General features: G+C 37.0%; 2 protein-coding genes across 2 annotated transcripts; one reads left to right on the top strand and one right to left on the bottom strand.

Annotated features, from left to right (window-relative positions):
* Positions 1-5,909: 5,909 nt before the first annotated feature.
* On the bottom strand, positions 5,910-8,936 carry LOC125211433 (3'-5' exonuclease domain-containing protein). The gene is made up of 8 exons (XM_048111223.2): positions 8,545-8,936; positions 8,004-8,135; positions 7,777-7,900; positions 7,079-7,479; positions 6,851-6,927; positions 6,586-6,721; positions 6,316-6,519; positions 5,910-6,187 (listed from the first exon to the last, which is right to left on the bottom strand). The coding sequence occupies exons 1-8, from the start codon at positions 8,914-8,916 to the stop codon at positions 6,104-6,106; spliced, it is 1,530 nt and encodes a 509-aa protein (XP_047967180.1). The 5' UTR covers positions 8,917-8,936; the 3' UTR covers positions 5,910-6,103.
* A 1,260-nt stretch (positions 8,937-10,196) lies between these two features.
* ATXR6 (TRITHORAX-RELATED PROTEIN 6) lies at positions 10,197-13,084 on the top strand. The gene is made up of 6 exons (XM_048112579.2): positions 10,197-10,581; positions 11,454-11,534; positions 11,622-11,851; positions 12,110-12,210; positions 12,294-12,506; positions 12,658-13,084. Exons 1-6 carry the CDS (start codon positions 10,308-10,310, stop codon positions 12,815-12,817), a joined length of 1,059 nt encoding a protein of 352 aa, XP_047968536.2. The 5' UTR covers positions 10,197-10,307; the 3' UTR covers positions 12,818-13,084.
* Positions 13,085-14,324: the final 1,240 nt, after the last annotated feature.

The following is a 14,324-nucleotide window of genomic DNA, read 5'->3' as shown; positions in this document are numbered from 1 at the left end:
TTTGATTATAAAGTTCATGTAGTGTACAAAGATTTTTAAAAAAATTTATGAATAATTACCCATTTGTTTAATTATTTATTGTGAATTTGTGATAGCTTTTATCTCTATTCCATGATTTAATATTGGAACATTATATTCTGTTATTTGTTTCAAATTTATTATGTTGCAATGTTGATTTTTATATATGTTCAGTTATTATATAACTAAAATTTTGTTCAGTTATTTCGTTCATTATTAATATCGATTCTAAATTTAGTTAATTGATTTAAAATTTAAAACTAATGTTTTAACATATCATATTCTGTGTATCGCACAAGTATGATACTAGTTAGAGATAAAGAACAAGAGAGTTTTCATGAGTTGTGAAGATACCTGTCGGTAGGAGAAGGCAGACCTCGCCTATCACGACGACGCAAAGCTTGAAATAAAGAAAATAAAATTCGAAAGAGATGTTGTGTTTTCTTTAGTGATTTTCTATTGTAAAATAATCTACATATACATTTATAATACATGGGATACAAACAAAATATCATGTTCATAAATAAATCAAATCAATTCCTAATAAGGACATAAATCACTCGTACATATTTTATATTTATACTAGGTCTCATCAAATCCTTAATGAACATCCGGAATATAAATTTTTTTAAATTATTGAGTGTATAATAGCTTAGATTAAACATTATTATGAATCATAGAACAATTTGGAAAGTTTTTCGATTTCAAGATTTTATTTCATTCATAAAAATAAAATACCTCATATAGTTTAAATCTTTATATTCCTACAACTCCCACTTGTGAAATACTAATAATTAGTGAGATACACAATATTATCATGCCATGTAGTTAGTCTATATCATTAAATTTTTAACTCATAATTATGATAAATCTACAAAGCAAAATAATCACCATATCCACAATAAATAATGAGATATCTTGAACTTAACAATATAAATTTTGTGATTTCGAATTGCACGTATTATGAATCATCAAAATAAATAGTCTGTCATATCCACTATAAATAATGAGAGATTCTGAAATCAACCATATTTTGAAATTTATCCACATAAATTTAGCGATTTCAAATCATGCCTTAGGTGCATTTTTGGTACAAAATTGTGATGGTTAGTGAAAAGTACAAAAAATGTGATTACATCTTGATTCACTTCGTATTTTCAAATCCATTTTATGAACTAAAACGCCTTTATGTGAACTACGTATTTTAATCTTAGTTATGCATTTAAATAATGGTGGCCCCATATTACTACTCAAAGTAATATGCATCATCCACGTTTTAACAAATCATATCAAAATTGGGCTCCTACCTAAAAGGGCACTGGGCTAGGATAAATTAAGTTTTACTTCCCAACTTGTATTCTTTTTGCTATTACTTGCTAAATACTTATATATTACATTTTCTCCTCAACAAAAAACGCGGCTTCCTTATACAAAATAATTCAAACAATTTCCGAACACTATTCAATGTCTGATACTCACTCGTGTTTAGAACAAAATGGAGTTCAAATAGCTCCATGTGGAATTTGAACTCATGCTGAAGCAACAAAACCCTTAACTTCTTCCACCATATCATATGGGCAAACTCAATATTCATGTATTTTTTTTACTACCATGTTAATTTTAAATACGCCAATCAAATTGGTGTTTATAAAGACAACAATGTTGTTAGGCGTTTTCAACATAAAAAAAACACTGATAATTGGCATTTTTTCCATTTGTAGGATGCAAAAGAAAGGTTCCTTATTTTTTTACGAACTTCCTTCCAAATTCATTCCAAAATCAAAATATTCAATAAATTTATTAAAATTTGTATCCGACTTCTAGACTTTTCTAGACCAATCAGCATTGGTGGAGTAAAAGAAATCAAATTAATTAGCAATATAGAGGAGATATTAAAATTATTATAATATTAGAATTAGCTAGAAACTTGCTTCTGGATTTCCATAAGTCGGCAAAATAAACCGACTTCTTCTCCTCTATATAAGCATTAGGCTATTTTGTCTATTGTTTACAAAAGAGTGGTGGTGTGAAGTGTGGGTTCTCGTATAATTGTGTTGAAATATGTCTTTAATATATTCTTAAATATTATTGAATAGTGAAATTCATAGGTGATAGTTTGAATAAATTTTTATTTATTATTTGAAAGAGTGTTGTGTTTTAACCTTTACACGAGCCAATATTGGATAACTCTTATCCCTTAATTCTAAATTACCATCTATTCCTAGTATTTTTAATCACTGTATAGATTTGTTTCTATATTGCGTCATTTTCATGTTTTGATTTAATGCTCTCCTATTTGTCCAATTACTCTAATTCTTTAAGAATATAAATATTTTAGCTCAACTGACCTTCCGCTCCCTCTATATAAATTCAAGAATACTTTAAAATTATCCATGATCACAATAATATCAGAATACCAAGATATCTATGATCACAAATATTGGCTTATCAAAAGTGCATTACTTAATTAGATAGGTCAATCTTTCGATCGGTTTTGAAAGCTATCATATAGGTTGCAAAGAGTATGTAATTAAGTTTACATGTCTATTTATAGATAGGTTTGCATGTTTTAAGATATTGAGTCGCATTTAATATTAATTTTATTTGGTGTTTAAGACTGAAAAATAACACGGCAAACTAATAAATTGGAAAATGACATGAAATAAATAATATTCATATTCGAAAAAATTAAATGTTGAGTTTATTTTGCATATTCCCTTTCTTTCTCACTCCCCTCCCCTATTGCCATTCCATTCCTTCTCTTATAATATCATTATATTAAAAGATAACATTTTGTAATCCTGATCTTAGATCTTGTAGAATAGATTTGAGTTTTTGTCTCTGTTGGTGTAACCACGTACTCGTCTGTGTATAACGTTACTAAAATTTTTCATAACATATATCCTGCTTTGCTTCCTTTGAAAAAAAATCGGCTATACAATCAAATATTTCTTTTGAAAGCAACCAAGAAGATAAAAAGAGTTGAAGCTTTCTATTCTTTCTCGATGGTAGTTTTTTGAGGGATGTACATGTGACTTCATCAATTCTTAAAATTGGTTCAAAATTAAACTTGTCAATAAATCTGGTGTTTTTCACTTTGAAGTACCATGGACATTAAATGAGGAATTTTGAGATTATTTGCTTTGTAAACTTATGAATATCAAGTCTGGAATCTTGTTTTTATGTTAAACACCAATTAGTATATCTCATTTAATTCGAAACCGAGTAATTATGTCATGAATTAACAACTGTCACATTTTTTTAATTTATCTATCTAGTTCTTGGAGATATAAATATCATTTGTTATGAAAATGCATAAAATAACAGTTGAAATAAAAGATTAATTAAGCATCATTCTGACCTAGAGCGTCTCGATCGGCGGACGTCCCGGTCGCCCCTCGCCGACGTCCGACCGGACGTCCGCCGTAGGGAGCGGGACGTCTGCCCACGCCCGTCCCGAGTGCCCCTCCCATGGGCTCGCCCCTCGTTTGCACGTCCGATCGGATGTCCGCCACAGTGGCGAAGGTCAGACGTCCGAGATTTGTAATTTTTTTTTTTTTTTTGTAAACTCTATAAAAAGGGCTCCCCCAACTTTATTTCATTCACACCACTTGTATTGACAAGTTTCTCTCTCTAAATCTACAAATTTCATTTCTACTACAATGGAGTACAATAGGAATTCCCCCACCACGAGCGGCGGAAACACACCCCCAATTCCCACCGGAACAGAGGGAAACTTTGCGGGGGTGAATATCCAGATGGCGGGGATGACTCCCCAGATGGCGGGGATGAATCCCCAAATACCGGGGATGGGGGGGATGAATCCCCAAATGTTCTACAATATGTTCCAGTTGATGAGTCAGATGGGTGGGATGATGATCGGGGCAGCGGGGATGGGCGGTACGCCGTCAAATATGGCGGGGGTGGGTGGGATGATGCCAGGGGCAGCGGGGTTTGGCGGTATGCCGTCAAATATGACGGGGTGGGTGGGATGATGCCCGGAGCAGTGGGGATGGGCGGTACGCCGCCAAATATGGCGGTGGGTGGGTCGATGCAGCACAGGAGGCCGAGGACGCCTAGGGAATCTGTCTATCGCCCATATATAGATTTGTTGGCCGACGATTCCCCTAGTACTGTTCCGGAGACTCAGTACGCCGGCATCGAGACTTTCTCTTTTGAGGAGCTGGGAGCGGAGTTGGGGCTATCACCGATCCGTGAGACTCCCGATGAGGCGGAGCCTGCTGCAAGGAGCAGGAGCAGAGGCAAGGGCAAGACCAGGGGCGGAGGTAGGGGCGGGGGTAGGGGCAAGGGCAAAGTGCCGAGCTCTTCCTCGAACACACGGGGGCAGAGGCAGAGGAGGAGGGTGAGGATGAGGCGGAGGAGAGGAGGATGATCTGGACCGTGTGGGAAAATGCCGCGCTTGCGAAGGCCTGGGTCGGTGTAGTAGAGGATCCCTATGTCGGGCCGAACCAGTATGTTGATCGATTGTGGCATCGCATTAGTGAGGCCTACCGCGTCTGCAAATTGTCTGGGGCGAAGGCTCGCACTTCCGAGCAATGCCGGAAACAGTGGCTTCGGTTGAGGCCTAAGCTCAGTCGTTTTGCTGCCATCTACCACAACAACATGCGCATGGCAACCAGCGGCATGTCTGAGGATGATGTCCGGAGACGAGCCTTGGCCCATTACCCCGACAAAGAATTGAAGTTCAAAGAGTTTGACCAATGGGAGGCCTTTCTCGTGGTCAAGGACTCGCAAAAGTTTGCTGTGGGTGTCGACTCGGGCTGGAAGCGAACGAAGATCAACTCTTCCGGTGAGTACAGCAGCAGTGCTGGTTCGCACGAGCTCCCCGAAGCCGAGGAAGTGGCCCCGCTACCACGAACAGACTCCGCCGCCGTCGTCGCCCGATGGGGCAAAAGGCTGCACAGCGGATGGTGAGGGGAGGCGGCAGCGGCAGCGGGTCCTACGAGGTCGAATCGGAGGCCCCAGAAGACCCAGGTAACGACCGTCTCGCCCGCGTGCAGCTAACGAAGACCCTAATGCAGAGCACGAGTAAGTGGTACTCCCTCCGTTCCATAGTAATAGGGGCGTTTTTCCATTTCCGTCTGTTCCATAGCAATAGAGTCATTTCCCTTTTTAGTAAAAGTCAACACATTTTTCCACATCTACTTTACTCTCTCTTACTTTTTTCTATCTTCATCTCTCTACCTTTTTCATTTTCCACTTTATTCTCTCTTTACTTAATTCACCTAACACAATTTTTCTTAATCTCCGTGCCGAAAAGTTTTGCCTCCATTACTATGGAACGGAGGGAGTATAACACCCACGATCCTGTGTACAAAAGGCTGTGCAAGGATGTGGTCGATCAATGTCGCCGCGATTTAAGAATGCCACCCATTGATGATTATGGCGTCGAGATTGGGGACGGGCACGTCGGAGGCGGCAGCGGCACGGGCGACGGGGACGAGGACGGGCACGAGGACGAGGAGAAGTGAAAGCCAAGGATAATATGTAATTTTTTTTAAATTATGTAATTTTTTTAATGAAGTTTTTGAATTTTCCCGTATTCCGTGTCGACATTTTAATTCCGTAAATTATAAACCGTAAATTGAATAATTGCGGGAAGTCCTAGTGCAGTGGGAAGGGCTAGTGATGTAGCAGTGGAATGAGAGGAGCTAGTGATGACGTGGCAGGCAGTTTTGTGGGAAGTCCTAGTGGGAGGGGCTAGTGGGAGGGGCGCCACCGCCCACTGGAGACGCTCTTAAAAAATATCTGCAGTTATTCCAAGTAGTATGTTAATCAACCACTCTTACAATGCCTAGCTTTAGCATTTTCAATTCTGCTCAAATATCACATAGTGAAGGTGTAAATTCTAAATTATGTGCACAACTCTGTAAAGAGAAAGCAGGATCAACGTGTATGAGCGATGGTTTCATGAAATTTCTAGTTCGTACGCCCTTTTCTAAGTTTACAAAGGAGAAAAGACGAGCACCGTAGCAGTTTAAGTTAAAATTTTGCTAGAACTAATGAACCATGGCATACAAACATGACAACAATTGCTTGGTACGAAGAAAGAGTATGGTCGACTTTACAGAGCATCATCACCTTCAGGTTGCTCGTTTAGCTTACATACATCGATGAATTTCTGGACTGCATTATGATACTGCGTACCCTGCAAAATAAAGTACGTATAATATTAGAAGTGCTGCCCTCACAAGTGTTGGTGACATATCTGATAGAGCAGAACATAACGCCTCAATCTTGATACCAACGATTAACTAACAACGACTGATATGTTACCTCCCAATAAAGTTGATTGCAGTCCATGCACTGCCAGAACTCCAAATTTCGGTTGAACAAGCAGTTTGGAATCACTTGAAATCCCTTGGCAGCTTCAACGGCTTCTTGAGTTGTTAAAGGTTTCTGGATGAACTTCCCATTGCACTTAGTGCACCTCGACATTAATTGATCCTCAGAAATCTTAAGCTGGAATGTCTCGATCACCTGTAGATCTCAAGAAGACCATGTTAAGACGACCAAGCCACTACATTGGACGTACATAAGGGTTACCTCGAGTAGCTGGTCATTCTTTAGGAGACTTTTTAGCCTGTATATTTGATTCTTTATCAAATATTCATGCCTTAGAATCTTGGCATCTCGAGTCAAGAGCACTCTCTTCTCCTTTTGTGCTTGATCAATTAGGTCCCTGGTGAAAATAAATGGAAGATTTAGTCAAGTACACGTATCTTCTGATTTCTACGTAACAAAAGATAAGATAGTTGTTTCTATGGCTTTTTCGAGAAAATGCATTATAAAATACTAGTGAGAAATGCACCTTGTATCAGGCTTCCTTAAATGCGGAATTGCAGCATCTATCCCAACACAACGTAAATGCTTTGCTAAACCTTCAACCTGACAGTTTTTCATATCAGATTCGCACTTTGAGCATTCGGAAATCTTACACAGCTAGTATTATTTATATAGAATATAAGGGTATGATATAACCAGAAAAAATTGCTGTGGATATCATACAGTGTTTAAACTAATATAAGTAATCACGTACCATCACATCACACAGAAATTTGGGGCAAGAGTCACCTCCTGCAGATGGATCCCATGGAGGAGGGCCTTGCCAGTCTTCTATAATTTCACTGGTTTTGGGTTTCGATACACTCTTTTTAGCTTTGTTTTTGGAAGTTTTGGGCTTCCGGTCAGAATCCTTTAACAATATTCTATCACCATGCTTCCTGACAACCCACAAGAAGCTATCATCTACTTGTTTATTAAGATTGTTCGACTTCATGGAATCAGCCTCCTCAGTCGTCTGTATGCTATCTAATTCAGGCATAGTTGGGCGGATCATATTGGTAGCTTCAACAAGTGTGGCTCTTGTTACAATGTTATCCCCACTTGATGTCTGGAACATCTGCTTCAACCCCGGTTCAGATGGCTGAGATGATTTTCCTGCTCCAAACATGCAAGAAAATAAAAAATATTAGATCATCCAGATTAGAGTGAAAGCGATGTACTAATATTTTCTATATGCATAATCAGCTCTCAACTTAGCAAAGTTAATTAGTTTTCTTTACAATAAGTTCAAAACTCTTTCACAAACTTCAAGAAGAAACAAAGATGAGCACTTAAACAGACGAATGCAAGTCGTCCACCAAAAAATATCAAACTTGTTTCAAAACAAGTATCATGTAGCATCACATAAAGGCATTCCAAACAAATGTTTACATGAATCAGAGGAGCCTTAACCTTCTCTGACAACCTTTGCATGGAACACGTTAAATATCTCGACCAAACAATGAGCATCTGCAGCAGCATATTTCTTCTGCTCTTCTGTTAGAGGACGTTGCGACCAATCACTACACTGAAGTTCCTGAAAAACAGTGGGAAAAGTATACAAATTATAAAATCTACTTCCGATAATCCAGCTAATACAACACAACGTATCTTATAATTCAATCGACAACAATATACACCTTTGAGAGAGAAATCCCTAAAACTTCTTCACAGATTGTTGCCAAACTCTTTGTTTGCTTGGGTGTCCTTCGTCCCTGTTGCTTCGTTTGTAATTGATTGTAAATTGCACTGATGTCGATAAATGGTTCGACCTGTACAAGATAATCCATTAACCTCAAAACAACACAAACACTGTAACCAGCAACATTATATGATCACAATCTCAATTTGACAAATCACTCATTGAGCTAATTCTCACACACTTCTCCTCAATGCAGCAAAGAATTATCATAAGGCAAAACCAAAACAAGTGCTTAATCTCTTTGCAAATTCGTCATAGTTCTATCTGCAAATGCATGATTATTCAAAGAAATTCACAATTTTTCAAAGCGGAAGCTTGAAATCAAACATGAATAGCTCAATACACAATACAATTGGATAATGTGCGAATTTATAACAAAAACCAAATCATTTACTGCCTAATTAATGGTTAATAAATCGAAATCAAATATCAACAACCAAATCAATGATTTCACCGAAAATGCAACAAAAATTACTCACCCTATCAAAACCAGGAGCGCAGGCGCGGTCGCAAAACGTGGACGAAAGGTAAACCAAGTCCTGCTTGAATCGAAACCCCAGCTTTAAAACATCGGGCGCTACAAACACTTGTTTCAGCAGCTCGTAAACCGGGGGAATGTCAATGGTTTGGAGATCGATGAGGAAGACCGGCGACTCGGGCGCGTCGACGAGTCGGCACGCGATTTGGAGGAGGGAGACGGCGGGGAAGGTGGAGGCCTGGCGATTGGGCTTCCATTCGGCGTCGAGTCCGATGACGGAGGAGTGAGTCAAGGCGTGAGTCAGGTGAGCGAACTCGGGCGAGTCATGGGCGGTGACTAGGTGGATAGATTGCTCTTGTGTTTCTACTTCCATCAATAAAGTTTGAATATCAATATTGACTCATTATTGGGATATATGGGCTTGATTGGGTCTAAGTTTTTATTTTATTATTTTTTTAAATATATTCCTATACTAACAATTTTTACCAAAAAATTATTTATATAAAAAATTATTCATGTGTCCTAGTGAAATCGAGTTGATGAGAAAAGGATTATACGCAGTGAGCCGCATAAAGTAAAAATAAGTTGTGGGTTATTAATGAATGAAGTTTTATTAATGATGGCAAAATAATTAGGAATGGGTTTTTAACCAGTGACGAAATTCATTTTATTTTGTTTTATGAAAAATATTTATCAACCAAGAACAAAAGATTCCCATAAATTAAAGCCACTCTATAATTGACGTTGTTATTCGTTACAAAAGCACCTTTTCAACCGCCAAAGTTGTTAGCACACAAATATTATTGGAAAAATGCCATAACGATAAAATAATGTATCGTGAAAATGCATTTAAAAAGTTAGTACTATAGTATACATATATTCTCAAGAAATAAATAATACTCCCTCCGTCCTACTTTAAGAGTTTCGATTGAGTTTGACCTGGATTTTAAAAAATGTAAATGAAAGTTGGTGAAAAAAAATAATGGAATATAAGTCCTACTTTTTTATATTAGTTTTATAATAAAATGTGAGTGAAAAAATATTAGTGGAATATGAGGCCTAATATCATTTATGTAATATTTCAATTGGAACTCCTAAAATGAAACACAAACAAAAATGGTAAACTGGAATTCTTAAAATGGGACGGTGGGAGTATTGATTTATTTTCATGTCGATGAAATAAGACTATATGCTCCACTTGTCCAAATACATTGTATTCATGTTCACCACCGTAATTAAATTAGTAGAACTATTTAATAGTTTTAAAACTTATAACCTAAAATACTAACCATCCATTTAATGTGGCTTTCTTTGTTTTTGAAATCTCTATTTATTTGTGTCTGAAAATATATGGAAATAGTAATTGTAATTAAGAATATATAGTGTTCATTTATTTTCTCTCATTTCTTAAATACGACTTTATCCACCAGCAATATTCCTGATATTCGACCTTTTCAGAAAAGGTAAAGTAGACCGAATTGGAAAAAAGCAATTATATCCATTTTCCGTAACAAGACAAATTACATAATTTACATTTAATAATAAATTTAGAGAAATCACAATTTACTAGAAATAATAGTCCGTCACGACACGTGGATTGGGCGCTAAAATAGCAAGTAATACCGCGAAAATCAATTTACCCGCGCACACAGCTTTTCCCCCTTTCTCTCCCTTAAATTCCCCCATTTCTTAAACCAAATGCGAAAACCCTCATTCATTCTTCTCCATTTCTCTCTCCCTCCTTGAATTCTCCACGCCATTGGAATGGCGTCGCTGAGGAAGAGGACCCAGGCTCCGAAGCCAGCTAATGACGCCAAGATCGCTCCCAAAAAGCGGCCTAGATCGAAGAAGCGACAATCGGAGGATTACAGCGACACGCAGTGCGAGAAATGCGGGTCGGGCGAGTACCCGTCGGAGCTCCTGTTGTGCGATGAATGTGACCGTGGATTCCACCTCTTCTGCCTCCGGCCGGTTCTGGTCGCCGTGCCCAGAGGCAGCTGGTTCTGCCCCTCTTGCTCCAATCAACAAAATCCTCCAAGTATGTTTATTGGTCTCGTTTTATTTTGATGAATTTTGGGGCTGATTTAGTGTTTTTTTGCGTCATTTCTTAAAATTGAGTTTCCCAGTTGTGTAAAGATTCAACCTTTTGCTCGGAAAATCGTTAATTCGCAAGGGGAAGTATACATTTTGCAATGAAATTGAGATTGAGTGACATATCTACCTTTGGCTATTGCTGTTTTCAATGTACTTATTGATTTCTGTAGGTCTGTTGCGAAATGGAGTGTAATTTACTACTGTGTTAATTCTGTTCATAGGTCTTTTTGCCATGTTTTATGCATATTTTAGAGTTTAGTTTTGTGCTATTTCCAATGAGATTGTTTACATTTTATTGATTTTGATTTATATTGTTCTAGAGTATGTGCTTTTGAACATTATCCACTCTCTGTTGACTATTGAGAAACATTATCCATCTTTAGAGTCGCATCACTTTACTAGAATTCAACACTTGGCATGATTGGTACTTTTGGCATGTGGTTTATGAGAAATCACTGTTTTTCTATTGGACAGTGTATGTTTTGCTTCTGAGTGGGACTTGATTTTGTCTTTAAACAGATTTTAGTCCCTAGGAACTGATCAGTATCTTCTGCTAAATATGAATTTGCAACAGGAAGGCATTAGTACAAAGCTTTACATGTCATTAACAAGCTCCATCGAAATGATCGAATGTAATTTTGTGCAGTTCTCAAGTCATAACTTGTCATGTTTGTGGTTTGTTCTTGTAGTATTTTATTTCTCTTGGCCATGTTATGTGACTTGGCTGGAAAAAATACCAATTTCCAGGTTGTTATGTTGTTATTGATTGTATTAGATCATGAGAATGCATTATAATTAGGCTGGTTTGGCTTGCAGATTTGACTCTTGTGCAAACCAAAATAGTTGATTTTTTCCGCATACAAAGGTCTTCACGACCTGCCGAAAAGCTCAGTCAAGGTAAAAGGCATCACTTGGTTACATCTTCATATAGTTGTTAGAATTTTTGGCTCTTAATGATATGCGTTCTCTGTCTATCATCCTTAGACTGTAAAAAAAAAAGAAGGCGAACTGGTGGCTTAGTGATGTCAAAGAAGAGAAGGAAGTTATTGCCTTTTACTCCAACGGAGGATTCTGATAGGAGATTGGAACAGATGGCATCTTTAGCTACAGCCCTGAATGCAACTGGGGCGGAATTCAGCAATGAGCTGACTTATATTCCGGGCATGGCTCCAAGATCAGCAAATTGTGCTACTCTGGAAAGAGATGGAATGCAGGTACTTTCAAATGCTATTTATCTATCTTGTCTGGAATTAAGATTGTTGGTCAGATTATTCGTTGCAAGAAAAACAAGATTTAGTCTCAAGAGAATGGGATGCTATGCAATCATCAACTTGGTCTATAGACCTTGATATCCCTTCCATACGAAATCTCATACCTCATTTTGTCATTAGCTAGATATATTACAATCTGCTTTGTTAGTTTTTAATTTTAGTAATGGCATTTTAATCACTGTTCATTTCCTGAATTATTAGGTTATGTCAAAAGATGACACAGAAACTCTGAATCTCTGTAAGACTATGATGGAACGAGGTGAATGGCCACCTCTTATGGTTGTGTTTGATCCACGCGAAGGGTGGGTATTCTTTCATGCTCATTCCTGTGTTATTGTGGTAATGCTGCAAGCCTTAACTGTTTTTCTTTTCTCGATTGGAATAGATTCACTGTGGAAGCAGATAGATGCATTCGAGATTTGACAATAATCACTGAGTATATTGGAGATGTCGATTTCCTGAAAAATCGAGAGCATGATGATGGTGATAGCATGATGACTCTTCTCACTGCTGCTGACATTTCTAAAAGTCTCGTTATCTGTCCGGATAAGCGAAGCAACATTGCTCGGTTCATCAATGGAATCAACAACCATGTGCAGTACGTTAATACTTATTCGCATATTCCTATATATGACTGAAAAAAGTTGAATAACTGTCTCATTCGCTGGTTTTTGGTCAATTTTCTTTTATCCCTTGAAATAATAAGCATTATAGTGACCTCTGCTGACATTCACATCTCTCTGACTCAGGGGTGGGAAGAAGAAGCAAAATGTGAAGTGTTTGAGGTTTGATGTCAATGGTGAGTGTCGTGTTCTTTTGATTGCAAGCCGTGACATCAGAAAAGGGGAGAGGCTATACTACGACTACAATGGATATGAAAATGAGTATCCTACGGAGCATTTTGTCTGACCCCATCGTGGTATTTCTGTTACCACCTTTTGCCTTCTCCGGTCTAAATTCCGGATACATAACAGCTAAAATTATTTTGAAACGCGCTCACCTCCACGAAGGAGGCTCTGTAGCTGGTGCTGACATAACCATTTTGTAATGTTTTTGTTATAATTTGGCACAAGCATTCTTGACATTATCTATTGCCATTGAAAGAAGATGAACATAATTTTTTCATTTACAGGCAATGAAATTGTTGCAGAAACCACACTGCATATTTTTTGTTTAGTTTACAGATTCATTTTGTGTATATTGACAAAATATATGATTTGAATATTTGATGGATTAGATTATCAACTTAGTTCAAAGCTAATCATAGTAAAATACATTGGTAGATGAAATTTTTTGTGGCACACCACATATCTTGAGCACTTAAATGTCAAAAATAAGATCAAATTGAAGAATAAATAATAGGTTAGGGGATTCTATTTCTATTTTTCCTTTCCGAAGTGGTGGTGTGTCTAGAATATCATCATTCTTTTTTTTTTTCCTTATTCTAACTCATTATAAGTTTATTCACATAAATCACATTTCTTACCACGTAGATTTCTAATTAAATTTTACCTTTACACCTGAACATAAATTTAATAGTCACGCTGCATTGCATCGCTAATTAGTAATTTGATTTTTCCTAATCATCTATTTAATTAGCCAAATAAATAGCTATATATTTTGTTGAAATGTAGTACTAATTTAATTTGACTAATTTTGGCCAATAAAATTTCTCAACTAACATAAACCTATATTTTAGAATCACGAGATTCAGTAATTGCATTTTTCTTATGGTTTTTATTTTATTAATTTTGTAATTCAACAAATGCAATGTATCATAACTTTAATTCGATCAAATTGAATTAATCAAAAAATATTAGTACTACTGCTACATAAGGCATTGCTTTTCACGAAATAATTGGGCTAGAAATAAAGGCCCAAGAAAAGTCCTTAATGGAGTATCAAAATTCACTCCATATCTAGCCCAAATGCTTAATCTTGAAATGTCCAATTAATTAATGGTAGTATGGTTTTAACAAGGTAAAGAGGTGACAGAAGGAGCAGGCAGTCCAATAAAATAAACAAAAATCAAACACCCAATTAATTAGTATTTATGAATCAATTATAGGACCACACTATTCTTAGTCTACATCAATCCCACCTTATGCAAATCTTGAATTTCTATAGGGTGGTCCATTTAAAGGTCTTTTTTCCTCTAGTCACAACCCTTTGTTTTCTCTCTCTCACACACCAATTGTACCATATTATATTGAAAGCCAAATTATCAGAAAAATCATGAAATTCGGTCAAATTTAAGTCCATCCCGCAACTTTATAAATCACCTTAAAATTTGAATTTATTCTCAATTATATCACAGCAAAAAATTATGATTGACTACATCTAATATATTGATGCAGTTTTTCAAACAAACAGGGATGTTTTGCTTATGAAGATACAACATCATTTAACTTATTAG

Source organism: Salvia hispanica, chromosome 3, assembly GCF_029641045.1.
Source record: "Salvia hispanica isolate PSC_SH4W2 chromosome 3, Shi_PSC_v1, whole genome shotgun sequence".
Taxonomy (NCBI): domain Eukaryota; kingdom Viridiplantae; phylum Streptophyta; class Magnoliopsida; order Lamiales; family Lamiaceae; genus Salvia; species Salvia hispanica.
Note: the sequence above shows the minus strand (reverse complement) of the source record. Positions and strands in the feature narration are given on the sequence as shown.